This window comes from Dama dama, chromosome 14 (assembly GCF_033118175.1).
Source record: "Dama dama isolate Ldn47 chromosome 14, ASM3311817v1, whole genome shotgun sequence".
Lineage (NCBI taxonomy): Eukaryota > Metazoa > Chordata > Mammalia > Artiodactyla > Cervidae > Dama > Dama dama.
In genome coordinates this window covers 36,445,212-36,466,738 of record NC_083694.1, presented here as the reverse complement: position 1 = coordinate 36,466,738, position 21,527 = coordinate 36,445,212, and the positions used below count along the sequence as shown (strand labels likewise).

Sequence of the window (21,527 nt, the reverse complement as noted above, 5' to 3'; positions counted from 1 at the left end):
CATTGGGGTGCACATGTCTCTTTCAGATCTGGTTTCCTCAGTGTGTATGCCCAGGAGTGGGATTGCTGGGTCATATGGCAGTTCTATTTCCAGTTTTTAAAGAAATCTCCACACTGTTCTCCATAGCGGCCGTACTAGTTTGCATTCCCACCAACAGTGTAAGAGGGTTCCCTTTTCTCCACACCCTTTCCAGCATTTATTGCTTGTAGACTTTTGGATAGCAACCATCCTGACTGGCGTATAATGGTACCTCATTGTGGTTTTGATTTGCATTTCTCTGATAATGAGTGCTGTTGAGCATCTTTTCATGTGTTTGTTAGCCATCTGTATGTCTTCTTTGGAGAAATGTCTGTTTAGTTCTTTGGCCCATTTTTTGATTGGGTCATTTATTTTTCTGGAATTGAGCTGGAGTTGCTTGTATATTTTTGAGATTAATCCTTTGTCTCTTGCTTCGTTTGCTATTATTTTCTCCTATTCTGAAGGCTGTCTTTTCACCTTGCTTATAGTTTCCTTTGTTGTGCAAAACCTTTTAAGTTTAATTAGGTCCCATTTGTTTATTTTTGCTTTTATTCCCAATATTCTGGGAGGTGGGTCATAGAGGATCCTGCTGTGATTTATGTCAGAGAGTGTTTTGCCTATGTTCTCTTCTAGGAGTTTTATAGTTTCTGGTCTTACATTTAGGTCTTTAATCCATTTTGAGTTTATTTTTGTGTATGGTGTTAGAAAGTGTTCTAGTTTCATTCTTTTACAAGTGGTTGACCAGTTTTCCCAGCACCACTTGTTAAAGAGATTTTCTTTTTTCCATTGTATATCCTTGCCTCCTTTGTCGAAGATAAGGTGTCCATAGGTTCGTGGATTTATCTCTAGGCTTTCTATTTTGTTCCATTGATCTATATTTCTGTCTTTGTGCCAGTACCATTCTGTCTTGATGACTGTGGCTTTGTAGTAGAGACTGAAGTCAGGCAGGTTGATTCCTCCAGTTCCATTCTTCTTTCTCAAGATTGCTTTGGCTATTCGAGGTTTTTCTGTATTTCCATACAAATTGTGAAATTATTTGTTCTAGTTCTGTGAAGAATACCATTGGTAGCTTGATAGGGATTGCATTGAATCTATAGATTGCTTTGGGTAGTATAGTCATTTTGACAATATTGATTCTTCCAATCCATGAATACGGTATATTTCTCCAGGCAGACGGAGAAATATACTTCTTACTACTGAGCCACCTGGGAAGCCCTTCATATGCCTAAGTTAGGTAAAATTCTTATAAAGACCCATTTGCATCAATGCAAAAGTGAATAGCATACTGTGATCATTTCACAATATATACAAATATTGAATCATTGTGTTGTACACCTAAAAGTAGTATAATGTGTCAGTTACACTTCAGTTTTTAAAATATGTAATAAAATGAAACACCACTCCCACAAACACATACACCCACACAAAGGTGAATAGCTCTCCAAAGAGAAAGATGGCATATAGCTAATGGCATTGCCTTGTACACACAAAACCCTTTCCTCACAACTTAGCGAGCCACACTGAGCAAAGTTAGTCTACAGTTTGAGAAAAGCTTGAATCACATGTCCTGGTGAACACAGTGGTCTCTGTCAGCACAAATCTTCTAGGAAATTAAGCTGAAAGATGCCCAACTATAAATTCTGCCCATTGGTCTTTCTTCAGCCTTTAGTGTGTTAGTTGCTCAGTTGTGTCCAACTCTTTGCAACCCCATGCACTGTAGCCTGCCAGGCTCCTCCATCCATGGGATTTTCCAGGCAAGAATGCTGGAGTGGATTCCCATTTCCTTCTCCAGGGGAGCTTCCTGACCAGGGACTGAACCCAGGTCCCCTGCTTTGCAGGCATACTCTTTACCATCTGAGCCACCAGGGAAGCCTTCAGCCTTGACAGACACATGTAACCAACCTTACTCGTCTTACATACCCAGTCTTTCAAAAATTTAAAACGATTATCATCGCCCCTGAGTGCCTCTTCCCACCTCAAATGCTTCTCTGCAGTGAGCCCAATTCCTTGGACTACTCTTCCTAAGACATAGTTGAGACTCCGTCATCATTCTGGTAATTCTCTAGCTTGGCTATACCACCAAGTGTGCTGTTGAAAGTCTGCACAGCACTAGAGGGTGGTCTGACTGCAGGGCAGTCAGACAGGACCCTCCAACTCAGACCCTCTATAACCTATCCTAATACCGGGTGAGTTTACAAACTAGAAAACAATGGAGGATGCCAAAGCTGAGTCCCTTGGGGTAGAAGGCAAGCCAGGAGATGACCTTCCCATTACATGGTGCCAGGGAAGACCCTCTCCTGAAGAAGACCTAGTATTTCTAATGGATGTGATCTAAAAACATTATTCTGCACATATGGACTTCTCAACAGGCTGCAAACTGTGTAAGGATGACAACACAGTTTTGAAATATGCTTTGCCTCAAAAGGGTAGAGTCCATTTAAAGGGCCTGTGGGGAGAGGAATTGGGGTGGTGGATTTCCCATAGCACTGCTATTAAGTTAGTCTTGGCTTACTTACTATTAGAAGAGATGAACTGGCATAATAGTTTCAATTGGCTTAAGTGAGATTCAGGTTAGATGCAGTTTTGGTTTAACTATCCTTTATCTGAAATTACATGAGACAGTGTATTGAATCACTCACTTAGAAATGTTCCTGGAACATGTTCATTTTTATTACTAATTTGTGCTTTCTGGCCATTCTTAAACATCTTTACTTCCACTACAACTTTTTACAGTGAGTCTGGCATGTAGCTGCCACTCAGTAAATGTGACTAAACCAATAGAAGAGACTTCAGACTGCTGACTCTGACACATGAGGTCATGGGGCCAGGTACATTCACTCCCTCTGGGGGAACAGAATAGATGGCTTGGGCTATGAGAAAAGTTAGAGTGGGTTGAACTTAATGGTTGCAGTGGGAAGGATGAGGGAAGGGATAGTTAGGAAGTCTGGGATGCACAGGTACCCACTGCTATATTTAAAATGGATAACCAACAAGGACCTACTGTATGGCACAGGGAACTCTACTCCAGGTTATGTGGCAGCCTGGAGGGGAGGCAAGTTTAGGAGAGAATGGATACCTATATGTATATGGCTGAGTCCCTTTGCTGTCCACCTGAAACCATCACAACATTGCTAACTGGCTATATTCCAATATAAAATTAAAAGTTTAATAAAAAAATTGAAAAAAAGAGAGGAGTGCATTACCAGATTTTTAAAACATAGGAGCATGTCAGCAGCAGTTTCATCTCCAGGGAGACAAAGTAGATGCTCTCTTAAATCTATCTCACATCTATAGGGAGGCTACCCTATTTATAGTCTTTTGGCACAAAATGCTTTACTGTCTATCTCACTTGAGATGGTTCCTATAGGACCAAGAGAGGGAAAAAGCAAAGCAAACTGGTAATCACGTATGGTGTCTCCAGTCCTAAGGAGCTTGGGACACACTTGTTAAGCATCACGCCTGCTGGAGCTCCAGCAGGGAACCTACTCAAGGACGTGGCACAGGAAGCCAAGGTGATCAACCCAAGCAGTACTGAAGAGGACAGCAGAGCAAAGACTTTTTTATTCTCCCAGACCTTCAGGCCACCTCACGAGCAGGAGGGTGCACGTAGATGAGTATGAAACTAAGAAAAATACGAGGCTTAATGCACATTGTATTTCTTCAGTCTCTGGCAGGCCAGCAGCCTGAGGTCAGTCTGGCAGGAAGCTGAGAGGGCTGCCTGGTCCGGACACTCACACGATCTTCACAGTGTTGAGCATGTCTGACAGGACATACGTGTCATCCCAGCCCCTTCCGGGCTTCCTCAGGGTCTGCTCCAAGGCCCGGGCCATTTCCAGGAGCTCTGGTGTAGCGAGTTTGCGCTCAGAGTGCAGCTGACAGAATAAGATCTCATTGACTTCATCCTCAATTCGCCGGACATACAGGAGGGGGAACACCGCCTTAAGCCCGGCCAGCACTGAGTCCTTTAGCCCCAGGTCTCGGCACACGAGGTTGAGGATAAAGACACCTGCAGGGTGAGAAAGGAAGAGAATGACCGTGGTTCAGGGAACACCGGAGACAAGGTTCTGCTCTGAGGAATACAGCCATTCCTGATCCAGGGAGGTGGAGCAAGGGACACATCCATGGCAGCAGTGACTGTGCCAAGAACACACAGCATATGAAGAAAGAGAAGGAGTTAGGGGACGTATGAACCATAAGAAGGTTTCAAACTCATTTCTTGCTCTCTTGTGCTACTACCAAATATGACCATTCTCCATGCCTCTGTTTCACAAAGAATTGCTTTGAGAAAGAAGAAATTAATACCACCAAGTAATTAGTATCAATTTCAGAGAGAAATTATATTCCTGACATATATAACACATACTTTTATTTGTGACAATAAAGGTTCTAAATCAACTGTTTGCAAACCAAATCAAAACACCTGGGAGGTTGTGAACATATGGATTAACAGCTCCAGCTTTTAAGTCATAAAGACCTGGGTTGGAGACCTAAGTCTAATCGTGTGTCACTCTGGCAAGTCTCTACCTCAGTTTCCTAACCTGAAAACAGGCGGCTCTGAAGATGAAAAAGCATACTGCCCAGTCCAGGACATGTGGGGTTGCTAGCATCACATGCTGGCAGGGATGTGAACTGCTAATAGTACAACTGCTTTGTGACACTGTGTGTGATTGCATCTACAAACAGAATAAATGCATAATCTGTGATCCAACAATTACAACCCCACATCTATGCCCAATAGATCTGCACACACACTTCACCAAAAGGCATCTACCAGAATGTTAATGGCAGTTGCTGCTGCTAAGTCACTTCAGTCGTGTCCGACTCTGTGCGACCCCATAGACGGCAGCCCACCAGACTCCCCTGTCCCTGGGATTCTCCAGGCAAGAACACTGGAGTGGGTTGCCATTTCCTTCTCCAATGCATGAAAGTGAAAAGTGAAAGTGAAGTCACTCAGTCATGTCTGACTCTTCGCGACCCCATGGACTGCAGCCTACCAGGCTCCTCCGTCCATGGGATTTTCCAGGCAAGAGTACTGGTTAATGGCAGTACCTCCTATTAAATCCTCGGAAAAGAAAAAACCCTAATGCCAACAGCGGAAGGGATAACCTAATCACGGTAGTCACCGAGTGATACACCAGAGCAATAAAAAGGAACGATGTCAATACAACACCATGAGCGAACCTCACAAACATCATGTTGAGCGAAAGAAAAGAGAGAACATTCCATATGGATAAAACTAAGCTGTGCTGATAGAAGTGAGGATGGTGGGCTTCCCTGGTGGCTCAGTGGATTAAGAATCTGCCTGCCAAAAAAAAAACAAAAACAAAGAATCTGCCTGCCAATGCAAGGGACATGGGTTTGATCTCTGGTCCGTGAAGATCCCACACGCTGTGGAGCAACTAAGCCCCTGCGCCAAGACTATCAAGCCTGTGCTGTAGAGCCCATGCTCTACAACACGAGAAGCCACCACAGTGAAAAGCCCATGCACCACAAAAAAGAGCAGCCCTCATTCTCTGCAACTACAGAAAGCCCAAGCGCAGCAACGAAGACCCAGCCAAAAAGAGATCAATAAAACTATTAAAAAAGAAGTGAGGCTGGTGATTATCCTTGAGAGGAGGACAAGTTATTGAAAGGAGGTAAGAGGTTTGTAGAGGTGCTGGTAAACGGGTGTGTTCAATCTGGGAAAACCAATCAAGCTACACACTTAACGTGCATTTTTCATTAGAAAGAAAATCTTTCTAAAGGGCCCATCCCTTCTCCCTTGCCACCTTCTGTTCTTCATACCTTCAGGAGTCAAGATGCTTTTGACCTTCTGCAGGAAAAGCTGGGCCACAAATGCTGGGGGTGGACAGCTCATTCCCAGAGTTGGGTCCTTACTGTCCACATCGAACATTATGACGTCGTATTGAGGCCGTGCTGGGAAAGAGAAGCAGACAAGTCTCTGGTTTTTGCTGGATAAAATAACACCATTCACATTCCTCCACATTTCCTCTGCGACCTGTGGTAGGCAGAGTTGGCTAAGTCAACAGGAATGACATGGAGGATGTGGTGCCTAAGGGCACCAAAGTCACAGTCCAGAACAGTTACCTCATCAGGGCTCTGCTGGGAGTGCCCGTGTCTAAGATGGTGTCATCATCTCATCTTCCTCTACATTTTAAAGCCCTTTCCACAGACACACATTTCTGGGGTCCACTCCAACAGGATCATTATTCAGAGTCCAGCTATACCAGTGATTTTCAACCCTGGCAGGACACTACAGTCCAATGGGAAAATTCTAAATACTCAGAGAACCTGGGCTCCACTCCTGAACAACGGAATTAAAAACTCCTGGGGTGAAGAACAGATGGGACAGGAAGTGAGAAGCCTCTGGTACTTTTCTTAAGCTCCTCGGGTGATCTGAGAAACAGTCAGAGATGAGAACCACTGATCTAGATGAAGCAGCTGCCTCTGCCTGTAAGGGCTGACCCAGCACATGGTATCTTTAACTTAACTCTGGAAACAGCATATGTTGCCTCCTAGGAGAAAAATATTCTCAAACTAAAGTCAGCAAATCTTTTCTAGTTACTTGAACAATTATTGGCTCAAGAAAGAAGGGATTTGTTCAATGGGTGAGAAAGAACTGATGATGAATCTGTTCCACTCCTTACTAGAATGTTAGGTTTTGCAAGGGGTAGGCCTACAATATGAACAACTGGTTTTTAGCAAACTGAGACAGTGTTAATGATTATTCAATAATCAATATATATTTACTTAGGACTACAACATGCCCATCACTGTTCATAGCACAGATTTGATTTTGGTTTCTTTAAGAGCAGAACACGTTGGCTCATCAAAGTCCAAGGACAGCCATGGCCCCCACGTGTGGCAGAGTCCTCCAACAACCTGAAGGGTTGTTGTTAGAGACAAAGGCCAGGGCTGTTCAGATCTGGTTTAGAGGTCCTAACCACAGCAGCACGTCCTGGACTGAGTACCTACCACAAGCCTGGCACTGTTTTAAGTGCTTTCACATGTATTAGCTATCCTGGGTCTGGGCCCCCACACTGGCCGCAGCCTCAGAGAGCAAATCTGGGAAACTCTGACAGAGTTCAGCTCACTTTGCAATTAAGGCAGCATCTGTCTATCCCAGCACCAAAATACTCACCCCGGGCATCCCGTTTTGCCACACCCTTCCTAGAAAATGCTCTAACCCAGCGAGAACCAGAGCAACTATTACAGAATGAGCAGACTAGGAAGGGTGGGTGGCCTGACTCCCCAGGGTCATGCAGGACTGAACCAACCTAACTTCTCCTTAAGGGGCTCACACTCTGCAAAACATCAGTCACCAGAAGCCTATACATTAAGTTGCAAAAGCATCAGCAGAGCTATTAGAACACACTAACATGCCTTTTGTCCAAGTCTGGGATACAAATTATTACAGAAAAACAGAGCCTTAATCCCAGCAGCAGCAGGGCTACTGGAATTCCCACTAACACCTGCATCAGGGTTTAAGCTTAGCACTACTGACATTTGGACCAGATCATTCTTTATCATCAGCAGCTATCCTGTGCACTGTAGGATGTTTAGCAGCATCCTTGGTCTCCACCCACTATTATGCCTGAAGCACCCCTACCTAATGGTAAGGGTGTGCTTTTACAACCAAAAAATGCCTGCTGACATTGCCAAACACCCCGGGGGCTTAGAACCACTCCTCTACATGAATGATGTTTTACTCCATTTCTGGCTTCACCTCGAGCTGAAAGATTTACAGAACACATCTCCCAACACACACCCCCAACATTTCTTCTCCTTTACCTCACTCAGCTCCAGACACTGACTTTCTTGGGATGATGAGGTGGTGGCAAGGTCACAGAGTCAGAAGAGATTCAGAAGAGAAGCCCACTGATTTTTTAGCATGATGAGGGCAGGAAACAGTCTGTTTTACTTGTTGCCATAGCCTAACCCCTAACAGCACTGAGCATATGAAAGACACTCTATATTTACTGAATAAATATGTCAACAAATGAGGGAACAAATCAACAGGTGAAAGACTGGGATGATGCTTGTATCTCTTAAAGATGAATCCTACGGGCCCTTGCAGGCCTGACAACCTTGGATCAATCTTTCCTCAACACCTCTCCAAATTCTCCAACAGTAGTACCTTCTTCTTCTGCCAGGCTGGTTATAAAGTCGAGGCCATCTGCGATGTGGACCTTCATCCGGTCGCTCTGGCAAAAGCCGAACCACTGGGTGGCTACTTCCAACATAGAGGGGTCGATCTCCACAGCATGGATGCAGGACTTTGGGAAATGATCGTGGATAAAGAGAGGGAGGCTGCCCCCACCCAGGCCTACCACCAACAGTGCCAGGGGGGTCTCTGTAATAAAGAATAAAACCATCATGTTACCATCTGCTCACTGTAAAGTTCTGCGCCAGCCTTAGGGAGGACAAAAGAGACAGTCAGATTGTTCGCTCTGGCTAGAAGATACAAGATTTAGAGGCTTGGCCTCCCTTGTCTCTTTCTAGAAATTCAGAAGTCAATTTAACATATGTAAACTCAACCCTGGCCTCATGATCCTTCCTTTACTAGTTCCAGAAGAGCAATCAGTATGTTATTATTATGGTTCCTCAAACATCGCAAAGCCCTCAGCTGACATTACAGCAATAATCCCCACCATCAGCATCATTAAACCCTTCTAGGAAACGGGAGGGACAATGGACAACATCTTGTCCATGATCACAGGGCGTGTAGATGTGATGCCCTCTGCCCAGCTTTCAACTCAAAGGCCACAGCTACCTTTAAGAAGACACATCCACCAAGTGAAGGAAATCCATCCAAGTTCCAGAAGTCACAGGAAAACAAAAGCCCAAACCCTACACTCAAGTTCAGAGAAACAGGGGATGAAAGAAGATATGAAACAAGAAAGAATCACCAAAAAGAGAGAAACCTGAGGATTAAATGTAACAACTGAGAATCCAGGGACACACACAGCACCAAGACAGATCACGAGTATAGGGTATTTCAGCAGGACATACTCAGGGACTTTGGGGGGAAGACAGGTACAGAGTGGACAGAAACAAATATTTTTGCTCCTGTGGTCAGAGCCTAACCTATTATCAGTGGTAAGGCTATGACTGTATTACCTATATTATAGATTTTTTTAAGAGCAGAAATTCAAGAAAGAATTACATCTGGCACTCAAATAATGCATCACTGAAAAGCCAGAAATTTTCCTAAAATACACAGGTATTTCTCCGGAAATGTGACTTTTAAATGTTCTATCTGATTATAGGGGTATATGGATATGCAAAAATTCATCAAGCTGAACAACTTAAGATCCGTTCACTTTATAGATTTCACTGAAGATATTTTATACATTAATTTTTAAAACTGTAGTTAATTTTACACTAATTTTTAAATAAATGAATAGAAGAAAAAATATAGCTATCAGCACATATGTCTGTTTTAAGATTACAATTCGAGTTTGTGGGAAAAGTTACTTGGATGTTCATGAATGATGCAGAAGACAGTTGGGAATAAGAAAGACATGAATATATGTGAATCTGTTGATCTGTAATCATGGTTCTTAAGCTGCAAAGCAGCCAACCCTGATAACATCTGTTATCTTACACATTTCCTACTGTGGAAGGCTGTGGTGATCTCCTCACCTAGAAGCAGCTCCGGGTTTTTCAGCAGCGCAAGGCCGGCAATCATGGCTTTGTGGTGTTCGCAGCACAGGTAACTCTTATCAACAGACTGCCCCGGAGCTGCAGGGAGGTCCTCTGAGGTATCAGCAGGCCGATGCTTCTTCCTGTCCTTTTTCCGTTTCTTCTGGGCTAGATCAGAGACAGAGACGAATGAGGTTGTGTGTGAGGTATGCCACTTCTTAGAAAGTAAGGCACACGATCAGCAGTGTGCTGCAGCTGGCTGACTGGGACTTGGGAACCAACGGTGAGATAGGCAGGCGTTCTGTGAACTGGGCGACGTGTTGGCAGCTTGAAGTCTGGCCGTGGTGGCCATTTTCATGCACAGAAATTAGCAAACAGTACAATTTGTGGCTTTTTTCCCCAAAGAGTTGGTGGTCCAACATGTAACATGTGCCAGGGTGTCAGAAAAGGGAAGTGGCAAAGAAAACACCCAAAGACTGAGAACACTGGGAATACTTGAGTGAGGGGTGCTAGAACTTCTTTAGGAAACATAAAGCCGCTCACAGGAGAGCTTATTCATGAGTTTTTTTAAGCGGAAAGGAACTTAAAGTTACCAATTACTGCCTCTGTGCCAGTTACCGTACCAGGACTCTTACTCCTGTAGCTTTTGTAACAACCCTCTTATTCCAATTCTCGGCAGATAGAAAATCTGGCAGTGCAGCTAGGATTTGAATGTGGGACTGCCTGTCTCCAACACCTACCATCTTTCAACTGTATCACACAGATGGTAATGCACACCACCCCAGTGGACAAGGACATCACAAATGTTCACAGAAGGGCAATCCTACAGAAAATCCTACAAAAGGTCCCTTTACATTTCCTCTCCCTACTCTCTCAACTGCACCAGGACACAGTGAGCTGCTGGTTTTGCCATTTTCCTAGGGACCAGCTGCACTCCACAGCAGCATTGGGCACCAATGTGTGAGGGGCAGCCTGATTTCACATTAACAATCAGAAAGGTTAAATCACTTTTTAACACATTCTCCTTCTTCTCACCAATACTCCCTTAGGAAAATCATTCCCATGAGAATTAAGTGATGGTAAGAAGACTAGGATCCTGACAACAGTGGGGGGAAAAAACTTGAAACCCTAATTGGAGGGGAATATCTTCTTTGAAGCAATTTTACTGATTTTTTTTGTGAGATGAAGCTGAACCAACCTGCGCCTCAAGTGACCCAACAACAGCTTGGGAACCCAGCAAACACGGGTGCACTTGACCAGGGGACACCCCTCAAGAGAAAACTGTCCTGCAGAGAGTCACCTGACCCTGAGCTCTGGGCAAACCCAGGACCTCATGAGGTTCTGAACTCTCTCTTTTCACTCTCCTTCCAGATGGCCTTGCCAACAGGAAAGCAAAGGAAACTTCCAAGAATCAGAAAAGCCAATTTCAGATTCCAAGCCTGAGTCTCTGGGAAATTATACTGGAGAGGTGGAGGGGAGGCGCATTCACTTCCACTCTATACATCTGATTTGTGAACTGATTACAATAAGCAAGTATTGCTTTTGAAGTACAAATATATACACCGGAGAAAATAGCAGGTGAAACAAATGACTGCTTTCCCCTTTAGGGGGTGTTTCTGAGCAGCACCCAGGAGACCACTTAAAAGGGATCCTAGAGAACATGGTCTGGATCTACCCCTCCCAAGCCTGTAACCCTGGCTACCTGTGTCTATTTACATTTAAATATAAGTTCATTGGAAATAAATAAGATTAAAGGTGCAGCTCTTTAGTCATACCAGCCATGTTCCTAATGCTCAGCGTCCACACGGGTATTAAATATTCCCTTCACTGCAGAAAGTTCTACTGGACAGCACTGGACTAGGTGACATCTAGGGCACCCACCAACTCTACAATCCTGTAAACCAGGTGCTAGGAGGTGGCTGTAAGGAGGAGAGCAGGCCTACCGAATTAATATACAGATGCATATGGAGCAACTCATAAAATAGGTGGTCTCTGAACTCCAGGCATTAAGGCGATGATCACATTTATTTGGTAAACCACCGCACCCCGCTCCTTATCATTTTAGAGCCAGGCTTTGCTCAAGAAGAGAAGATCGACCTCCCTTCTGTTCATCACCACTCACACCCTAAGAGCCCTGAAGATAGGAGGATGCTCCACGGAGCCATGTGCCTCTGGTCACAGATATCCAGGTCTGTCCTACAACTCCGCCAAGCTCCCAAGTCTTTCTGGCCACCCCACGTTGTCCACATCACATCCACAGGGACACCGCCACCACGTCCATGATGCCTCACCTCTGTGAGACACATCCTGCAGCAGCCTGGCTTCTGACTGCACCACGTTCCTGTTGCTGAGGAAGATGAGCCGCCGGAAGTAACGCTTGTCATCTCCCTGCACGTCCTCGATGACGTAGTCGCCGCTCAAGGGGCTGCGGTCTTGGTGCTGAACGATCCGGACCCCAATGTCCCCACCCACAGACAGGAAGGGCACCTGAAAGAACAGCAGAGCTGTGGTCGAACTGCCAGCTCCATTGAGAAAGATGAAAGTCTAATCCCTTGCCTTTGTGTCTCTGTGAGGAATCCCCACACCAAGGTCCTGTGTAGCAACGACTCCAAAGATTCGCCACTCCGTCAAAGTACTTTTCTGGGGCATTTGACTAGATCTCAAATAGCTTAATCCATCTTTTCAAAAACCAACTGAATAAAGATTCCTCAAACCATTAGTGAAATGCAGTTGGTTCTCCACAAGAAAAACAGGAGTTTCTCAAGAGTAATTCCTAAAAGGACTTTCAAGAGTCCAAGACAGTGAAAGTGAGAAGCAATCCTGCAGAGGGGCCAGAACCGTGAGAGAAGGAATGTGAGCTGGGATAAAGGTACCAAAATCCCTGGGCAAAGCAACCTCTCCAAATTTGAAGAAATTTCTCCCTTCCCCCAGTGAGTCTCATCTTTTTCCTGCATTTTACTAAACAGGAAAAAAACAAATGAGGAAAAAAAATACATTTCCCCCTAAACTTTTCCATTCCTTTCCCAATCTCCACATTTAATTCTTTTTAAAGACTTACAAGAATATTTAATCATCATGAGGAACTCCAAACTTTGAGAGAAAACTCACAAAAGAACCTTCCCACAAGCTCTGGCTCTCTCTAATGACACTAACCCCAGTCTTCAGGAAGCATCGCAGACTCACTAATCTGTCAGAGTCACAGGCTGAGAACCCAGGAGACGGGCTTCTTCTTCCCAGGTCTGTTACTAGAGCACTGAGACTCCAGGTGGGTTGTCTTTCCCATCTACCAAGAGGGATAAATTTTTCTATAAAGTCCTTGCAGTAAAGTCAATCACACTGTCTTATGACCAGGATAGCACAAGACAGACAGTGTCAACTGATAATACCATATCACCATGTTGGCAAAAACCTTCAGTTTCCTTCCTAGTAAAACATCAAACCCACAGAGTTAATATTCTGAAAATGAAGGTGAGTTCTTTTGGCCCTTTCCCATTCTCCCTCACACAATGATGGTTCTAAGAAGCAAAATGGCCAAGGAAATCCTGTGCAAAGTGCATTAGGAGTAATCCACAGTGTGAGGAGCTGGAGGTGGAGACTTCCTTCATGCTGTCCAAGAGGCTCTGCAGACAAATGCTACTATGGGTCTCAATAAAGGCAATCACTCACCTTCCGCTCACTGCCTGGGACATAATTTCTACCCACTTAGCTCTCAGCTGCTGATATGCCCTCCGGAAACAGTCTAAGGTCACAGACCCTAGTCCTAGCTTCTTCCAAGACAAGCTCTGCCTTCCTGTTAATATGACTTCTCCAGAGACCCTGAAAGCTGCTACCCAAGCCTTCTTACCTGCAGCTGGGCGGGCATCCCAGCCGGGGCCAGCTCCATGACTCTGGCCGACAGCTCAGCCTGGATGCTGTCCATGCCTTCATACTGCTGACCTCGGTGAAGGGCCACTGTGATCAGCCTCCTGAAGCCAGCACTGGCTGCCAGCTGCTTCCGGCCCTCCTCCATGCCAAAGAGCCACTCGGTCTCCCGACCCTGGGGGACTGGAAAGAGGCATTTGTTGACAGGGAGTCCTAGGAAATGTTCAAGCCCACAACCAACATGCCCCAAGTGGCAGAGAGCCAGCCCCTGTCCAGGCCATCCCTTCCAACTGTGACCTACTGAGGGGCTATCAATTCCCTAGTGCACAAGGCCCACTGCCAGCAGACCCATGGCAGGACCCAGTGTGAAAAAATGTGTGGGTGTGTAAAGAGAGGGAGGCAAGTACCAAGTGTAAGAAAAATAGTAATAATGCTAACATTTCTTACATGCCAGGCATGATTCCAAACAGTTTACGAACAGAAACTAATCAAATCTTCACAAGAGCCCAAGATGCAGGAAGCATTATTACTATTTCCATTTTCTAAATGAGAAAATTAAGACACAGAAGTTACTGTATTTGCCCAAGTTCACGCTGCTAGTAACTGGCAAAGCTAGGACTCAAACCCAGGCAGTCCAGCCCCAGAATCCATGCTCACATCCACTGTGCTATTTGTGCTAGGTGGACAGTTAGGATAAGGGAATACTTGGAAAAATGGATTCCACGTTAGGAAACCAATTACCAGCATGACGTATCAATACTTCACATTTGTCTAGAATATTCTACTTGTGAAAAGCATTTCCTCATACTATCTCTGTTGATCATTACTAAGGTGAACCTGGTATCATTTACCCCTTTCAATAACAACACTAACGTCTGTAAAACTTATCATGTGCCAAGCACTATTCTAAGAACTTTTATGCTTCTCACAACTACAGAAGACAGTTACGACCTCACTTTATGGAGGAGAAAACGGAGGCACAGAAAGAACACTGACTTGTCCAGTAGCATCCCGAAGGGACTGAGCCAGGAATGGAAACCAGCCTGGTCCCAGAGCTCCCTTTTTCAGCTGCTACTCTGTCCTGTTTGCATAAACTCTGCAGAGAAGCATAGAGACTTCCCCAGGTCATGCTGCTCACAGGCTACAAGGCTTCTTGCTTCTACTACTCTGTTACAAAGTAACATCTCTACAACAGCTTGACCTGCCTAAATGTATCTGTATTACTTCTCCCTTCTACAGACCAACCCCATTCTCACACCTGATCAGGCCTTTGCCATGGAAGATGGGAATACATAAACCTCAGATTCAAGCAGGCAGCTCCCCCTTCCTTATGCCGTGGCCAGTCTAACCTCTCAAAGTACCGCCCCCCTGCAAGTTCAAGCCAGCCAAGGCATACCCAACCACCAAATCCCCAGATCCAGCCCCTGTAAGCCAGCCCCCTTCAGGAAAGAGAGGGAGCAATCCCAACTCACTGATGAAAATGGCAAAATGATTGTCCCGCGATGGTTTCACAGTGGGGCTGTCCACCACGTGGAGGGTGTAGCGTGGCTCCCCCGTGTCCCCATTGCACAAGTCCAGGGACACACTCCCCAGCCCGGCCTTGCGGTACAGCTGGCTGCAGAGCCAGGCATATTGCTGCCGCTCCCGCACCGCCTCGGCCAGCCGCTCGGCACTCTCCAGCCGCACAGGCTTGCCCTGCTCCTGAGCACACAGCTCAAAGATCTGAAGGGCAGAGCCAGTGACCGGCCTGAACTTGGTCATGATGAAGGCAAAGACAGGCAGGGAGAACCGAGGCTCTGCTTCCAACAGCTGCTCCTGGCTGCTGGCCACCTGGTGCACCCTCACCATCCACCCCTCCCGAGAGAAGTGACCCACTGCTTTCTTCAGGACGTGAGCCTGAGCCAAGGAGATGCAGAGGTAGCGACCGCCCACCTGCAGGACACGGCCAACCTCAGCCAGCATCCTGTCCACCTGCTGCAGGGTCTTCTCCTCCTCATCCGTCAGGACAGCGTCCAGGGTGCCCTTGTCCAACACCACCTGGAACGAGGCGTCGGGGAACTCCATCTGTGTCATGTCCATCTTCAAGAAGCTCATCCTGGGCCGTCGGCTGGCATTGCGCTCCTTCATTTGCTTGATGACGACCTCGCTAATGTCAATATTCACTATATCCTGATAGCCCACATCATACAGCTGCTCACTTAGCTCTGAGTTACCACACCCAACCACTAGCACCTAGGGAGGAAAAAAAACAAGATGGAGGTAATCAAGGCAAAGGAATGAGAATGCCATCAGAGTTGATTCTAGGCTCTATCGGAACTCACTAGTAACAAATCACATTTAGCTATAACAATGCAAGTTACACAGAAGCCGACTAACCAGGCTTGTTCTTTTCTCTGAAACAAGCCTTTATTAATTAAGTGCAGGAACAAACTAACCATGGTTGTTCTTTTCTCTGAATCAAACATTTACTACTCAAGAATTGATAGAAAGTCACAGAATCCAAATACAGTAGTTACGACTGAAATCTATTTGTTTTACTGTTGAAAATGTAACTTAAAAACAGAAAGAGACTCACAGACTTAGAGAAGGTACTTATGGTTGCAAAGGGGAAGGATGGGGGCAAGGAATAATCTGAGAGTTTGCAATGAACATGTATATACTGCTATATTGAAAATGGATAACCAACAAGAAACTACTATATGAAACTACATGAACTCTTCTCAATGTTGTGTGGCAGCCTGGATGACAGGGGAGTTGGGGGAATGTATGTATATTGTATATATGTATTGTATATCCCATATATGGGATAATGTATATGCATGGCTGAGTCCTCTTTGCTATTCACCTGAAACTACTGCAAAACTGTTAAATCGCCTAGGTGGCAAGAATACACAGAAGAACTATACAAAAAAGATCGTCATGATCCAGATAACCACAATGGTGTGATCACTCACCTAGAGCCAGACATCCTGGAATGTGAAGTCAAGTGGGCCTTAGGAAGCATCACTATGATGCTAAGTGATGAACCAACTCCACAAAGCTAGTGGAGGTAATGGAATTCGAGCTGAGCTATTTCAAATCCTAAAAGATGATCCTGTGAAAGTGCTGCACTCAATATGACAGCAAATTTGGAAAACTAAGTAGTGGCCACAGGACTGGAAAAAGTCAGTTTTGATTCCAATCCCAAAGAAGGGCAATGCCAAAGAATGTTCAGACTACTGCACAATTGCACTCATCTCACACACTAGCAAAGTAATGCTCAAAATTATCCAAGCCAAGCTTCAACAGTACATGAACCATGAACTTCCAGATGATCAAACTGGATTTAGAAAAAGCAGAGGAATCAGAGATCAAATTCCCAATATCCGTTGGACCATAGCAAAAAGCAAGAGCATTCCAGAAAATATCTACTTGGGTCTTATTGACTACACCAAAGCCTTTGACAGTGTGGTGGTGGTAGAGTCGCTCAGTCGTGTCCATCTCTTTGCAACCCCACGGACTGTAGCCCACCAGGCTCCTCCGTCCATGGGATTTTCCAGGCAAGAGTACTGGAGTGGGCTGCCATTTCCTTCTCCAGGGCATCTTCCCGATCCAGGGATCGAACCTGGGTCTCCCACATTGTAGACAGACGCTTTATCGTCTGAGCCACCAGGGAAGTCCTTTGACAGTGTAGATCACAACAAACAATGGAAAATTCTTCAAGAGATGGGAATACTAGACCACCTTACCTACTTTGTGAGAAATCTGTATGCAGGTCAAGAAGCAACGGTTAGAACCAGACATGGAACAACAGACTGGTTCCAAATTGGGAAAGGAGTACGTCAAAGTTGTATATTGTCACCCTGCTTATTTAACTTATATGCAGAGTACATCATGAGAAATGCCGGGCTGGATGAAGCACAAGCTGGAATCAAGATTGCCAAGAGAAATATCAATAACCTCAGATACGCAGATGACACCACCCTTATGGCAGAAAGTGAAGAGGAACTGAAGAGCCTCTTGATGAAAGTGTAAGAGAGTGAAAAAGTTGGCTTAAAGCTCAACATTCAGAAAACTAAGATCATGGCATCTGGTCCCATCACTTCATGGTAAATAGATGGGGAAACAATGGAGACAGTGACAGACTTTATTTTGGGCTCCAAAATCACTGCAGATGATGACTGCAGCCATGAAATTAAAAGATGTTTGCTCCTTGGAAGAAAAGCTATGACCAACCTAGACAGCATATTAAAAAGCAGAGACATTACTTTACCAACAAAGGTCTGTCTAGTCAAAGCTATGGTTTTTCCAGTAGTCATGAATGGATGTGAGACTTGGACTACAAAGAAAGCTGAGCGCCGAAGAATTGATGCTTTTGAACTGTGGTGTTGGAGAAGACTCTTGGAGAGTCCTTGGACTGCAAGGAGATCAAACTAGTCAATCCTAAAGGAAATCAGTCCTGAATATTCATTGGAAGGACTGATGCTGAAGCTGAAACTCCAATACTTTGGACACCTGATGTGAAGAAATGACTCATTGGAAAAGACCCTGATGCTGGGAAAGATTGAAGGCAGACGGAGAAGGGGACAACAGAGGATGAGATAGTTGGATGGCATCACCGACTCGATGAACATGAATTTGAGCAAGCTCTGGGAGTTGGTGATGAACAGGGAAGCCTGGCATGCTGCAGTTCTAGGGGTTGCAAAACGTTGGGCACAACTGAGCGACGGAACTGAATTGAACTGAATCCCAACACAAAAAGTTAAAAAAAAAAAAAAAAAAAACTAGGTCTGGCATAATCCTATTCCACTCATGTCTTGGGTTCCAACTCATGATATTCTGCTATTTCCTGAAGCCAAACTTAAAACACAAATTGTTGCCTCCCTCTCTACAGAGCAATCTCCCAATTTTGATCCTTCAAAATTCTGCCTCATCTCTGGAAAAGCATAGTACTGTGACAATTGCATAAGCTTTTAAGCTAGGTAGGCCTAAGTCTAAATCCCCACATGACCATTTGCTACATTTATGATCTTGGGCAAGAAACTGGCTCTCAGAGCCTCAGTTTCTGCATCTGTAGAATTCGTGTATCACTCACCTTGAAATTTATTATGAGAACTCAGTGACTGAATACACACACACACACACACACACACACACAGGCAGCACGCAACATAAAATCTGGCTCTTAGAGTTTCTTCCTTGAATGTTCGTTTCCTACCCTCTTCTTTCCCTACTTCCAGTGCAACCCCATCTCTGTCCAACCTATTACTGTACTTATCACTTCTGGAATGTGCCCACGGTTTATATATCAACACATTTGCCGCTAAAGGGATGAGCACAGCGCCTTAAAGTGTGGGCTCACAACAACTATTTGGTAAAAGATTAATTTATCAGTAAAGCCACGGATTCTACCAGTTCCCCGGGCATTCACAGTGACAGAAAAGCACACTTTCTTCACTAGGAGGAGCTACCTACCTCACTAGGAGGTTGCACTACTTAATAATTCATTCTTCCTGTGAGGTTACTAATTCAAGAATGATCTGGGGGTGGAAGCTGTTATCTGAAAAACCTGTAGAAGGATATTTTGTAACTACCTTTTAGCCGGAATGTTGCATGAAATCCTGAAAATACCGGCCCACTTAGGGCCCCCGCGCCTGTCACGGTCTACCAAATGCAGGATTTCTGTTTTCAGTTCCTACTTTCCAGAGCACACACCGGGCTGCCAGGCCGCGCTTACCTTTTCTCTGGGCTTGATGTATTTGTGCAGCACCCCGCACAGTTCCAGGTAGGTTCCATACCACTCGAAAGCTTTTTTCCCTCGCTGCTGGAAGAACTTCTCCCAATAGTCAACGGAGCCAAACTCCTTAGAGCTTTTAGGTAAGAGATTCATATTCCCACTACCCGAGCTGCGTCTTCAAGATTCCTGCTCCCTGTGTGTTTTCATCCGAGGGGCTTCCCCACACGTTGACTCCGGGACAGCGCTGCGGGAATTCTTTCCACGGACAAACAGTCTCATTTATTTGTTTCCAACTCAAAATCCAAAGGGATGATCCTTACACGCCCACCGCACCCGCGAGACACTGACCCTAATAAACGTTTGCCCCTTGATCCACGCCCAGTGCCCCGACCCACGTGGGGAGCCCCTCACACTTTTTCAGAGTTGGGTTTCAGAACCGGCTATCATATCCGGGTGCGAGGCTTCGCGATTGGTCGGTTGCCCAGACCATCCCAGCAGCTCATTGGTCAGTGATTTTCGTTCCTGACACCTAAGTGGCTGCAACGACCTCGCCTCACACCGGCGACTTCGTCGCTGGCTCCTCGCGTTTATTTACGTGAGCCGGAACGGGGCGGGGCCGCGGGCCGGAGGCGGGGCGGAAGCCGGGTTGTCCCCGTGAGCGCCGCCCGGGGGCAGCCTTCTCAGCTCTGGACTTTCCGGCCTTGGGAGAGAGCCCCGCCGGAGCTCGGAGCTCCTGACCTCGGTCGGTGTTGCGTCTCTGAACTCTCTAATCAAGAGCCACCCAAGGGCTGAGCGCCGCTGGCGGGGCGCACCCTGGAGGAGGGGACCTCCGAGAGGAAAAACCTGTAGTTTAGAAGGAAGGGGCCTGTGCCGATTCACCAGGTCTATTTCCCAAGAATTTGCATTTCTAACCAGTTCCCTGGTGATACCAACGATATGATACCCAGGGACCACACTTTGAGAACTGCTGTTAAGAAATGAGGGAAAATGGATGTTTCCAACTCCACAATTTTAAGAGACTATCTAAAAGCCCTCTATGAGAACCTGAAAAAACATGTATTTTCATGTACCACTTGCTGAGTTCACATTATTTCTTCTCTACTTAAGGTGAACTGGAAGGAGGCTTGTCTTAGGTAAGCCTCAGAGGCTTCAGCTACGGCAGCATGCAGGGTTCCTAAGGGGTGTGACGTCCGTTCTTTCAAAGAGCACTTATTGAGAGCAGAGGACACTGTTCTTGAATTCTTCCCCAATACCAAAGTAACAAAACAACATAGCCTCTGCCTTCTCCCCTCAAGTATTGATTCAACATTTTAAGGGTGTAATATGAGCCCATCACTGTGGTGAAAGCTAAGGATGCAGTAGTAAGCAAGACAACGGTATGGAAGAATACATCATACAGTTACAAAAAAAGAAAATGTAATGAGGATCTGAGGATAAGTGCTGTGAAGGAGAAGTATAAGCGTCCATGAAAGCAGATCTTGGTTTAGGGGGTGACTAGAGAAGGCTTTCCTAAGGAAGGGACAAAAAGATTTTAAAAGATTTTGTGATCTTACTGCTTCGGTAAATATTGCACACCTAAACTTGTTCCAGTAGTATCAGGATGACATAGGAAAGAACCAAGAAGTATTCTCAACTGCTGGAATTCTCTTCAGGAACCTTTGGCTGCTTCTTTTCCCTCTGTCTCTATTGTCCTTTCATATAAGGAAATGATATTGGAAAAGATCTTAAGAAGTGATTTCGATCCCAGCCCAAGCTCCAGCCCCTTATTTAATGCCCTAAAAATACAATTAATTTTTGCACTGTGTCTAAGACCAAGAGGGGAAGTAACTCATCTATCTCCATTTGTGTGCCTGCTCCCTTCTTTAAGCTTAGGAAAGCAGTAACAACCAAAGCACTTTAAACTAAAACATGTAGGGAAGTTTCCTAAAAGTGTTTGGATGACTAATGCAGAAATACTTTAGATATAACACTAAACTCTTGTCTTTTTAAATACCCATAAGTAAAACATTTCTTTCAAGTTTTACCAATGAAATGTAATTAGTAGGTGTGTTGTCGTTAGTATCATTAATTAATTTAAGCCAATTAGATATTAAAATATTTTGTTTTATTAGGATCCTTTGAGTGGTTACCAGTATGTATGATTTCTTTAAATTGAAGTATAGATGTACAACATTATATGTTACAGGTATAAAATACCATGATTCACAACTTTTTAAAGTTATATTCCATTCATGGTTAGTGTAAAATATTGGCTATATTGTACAATATATCTTTGTAGCTTATTTAG

At 45.0% G+C, this 21,527-nt stretch overlaps 1 protein-coding gene across 1 annotated transcript; it reads right to left on the bottom strand.

The window, feature by feature from the left end:
• Positions 1-3,550: 3,550 nt before the first annotated feature.
• Positions 3,551-19,693, bottom strand: METTL13 (methyltransferase 13, eEF1A N-terminus and K55). Its single transcript, XM_061160325.1, has 8 exons — positions 19,241-19,693; positions 14,997-15,756; positions 13,508-13,707; positions 11,955-12,150; positions 9,664-9,831; positions 8,156-8,371; positions 5,803-5,934; positions 3,551-4,024 (listed from the first exon to the last, which is right to left on the bottom strand). The coding sequence occupies exons 1-8, from the start codon at positions 19,391-19,393 to the stop codon at positions 3,750-3,752; spliced, it is 2,100 nt and encodes a 699-aa protein (XP_061016308.1). The 5' UTR covers positions 19,394-19,693; the 3' UTR covers positions 3,551-3,749.
• Between the last annotated feature and the right edge of the window lie 1,834 nt (positions 19,694-21,527).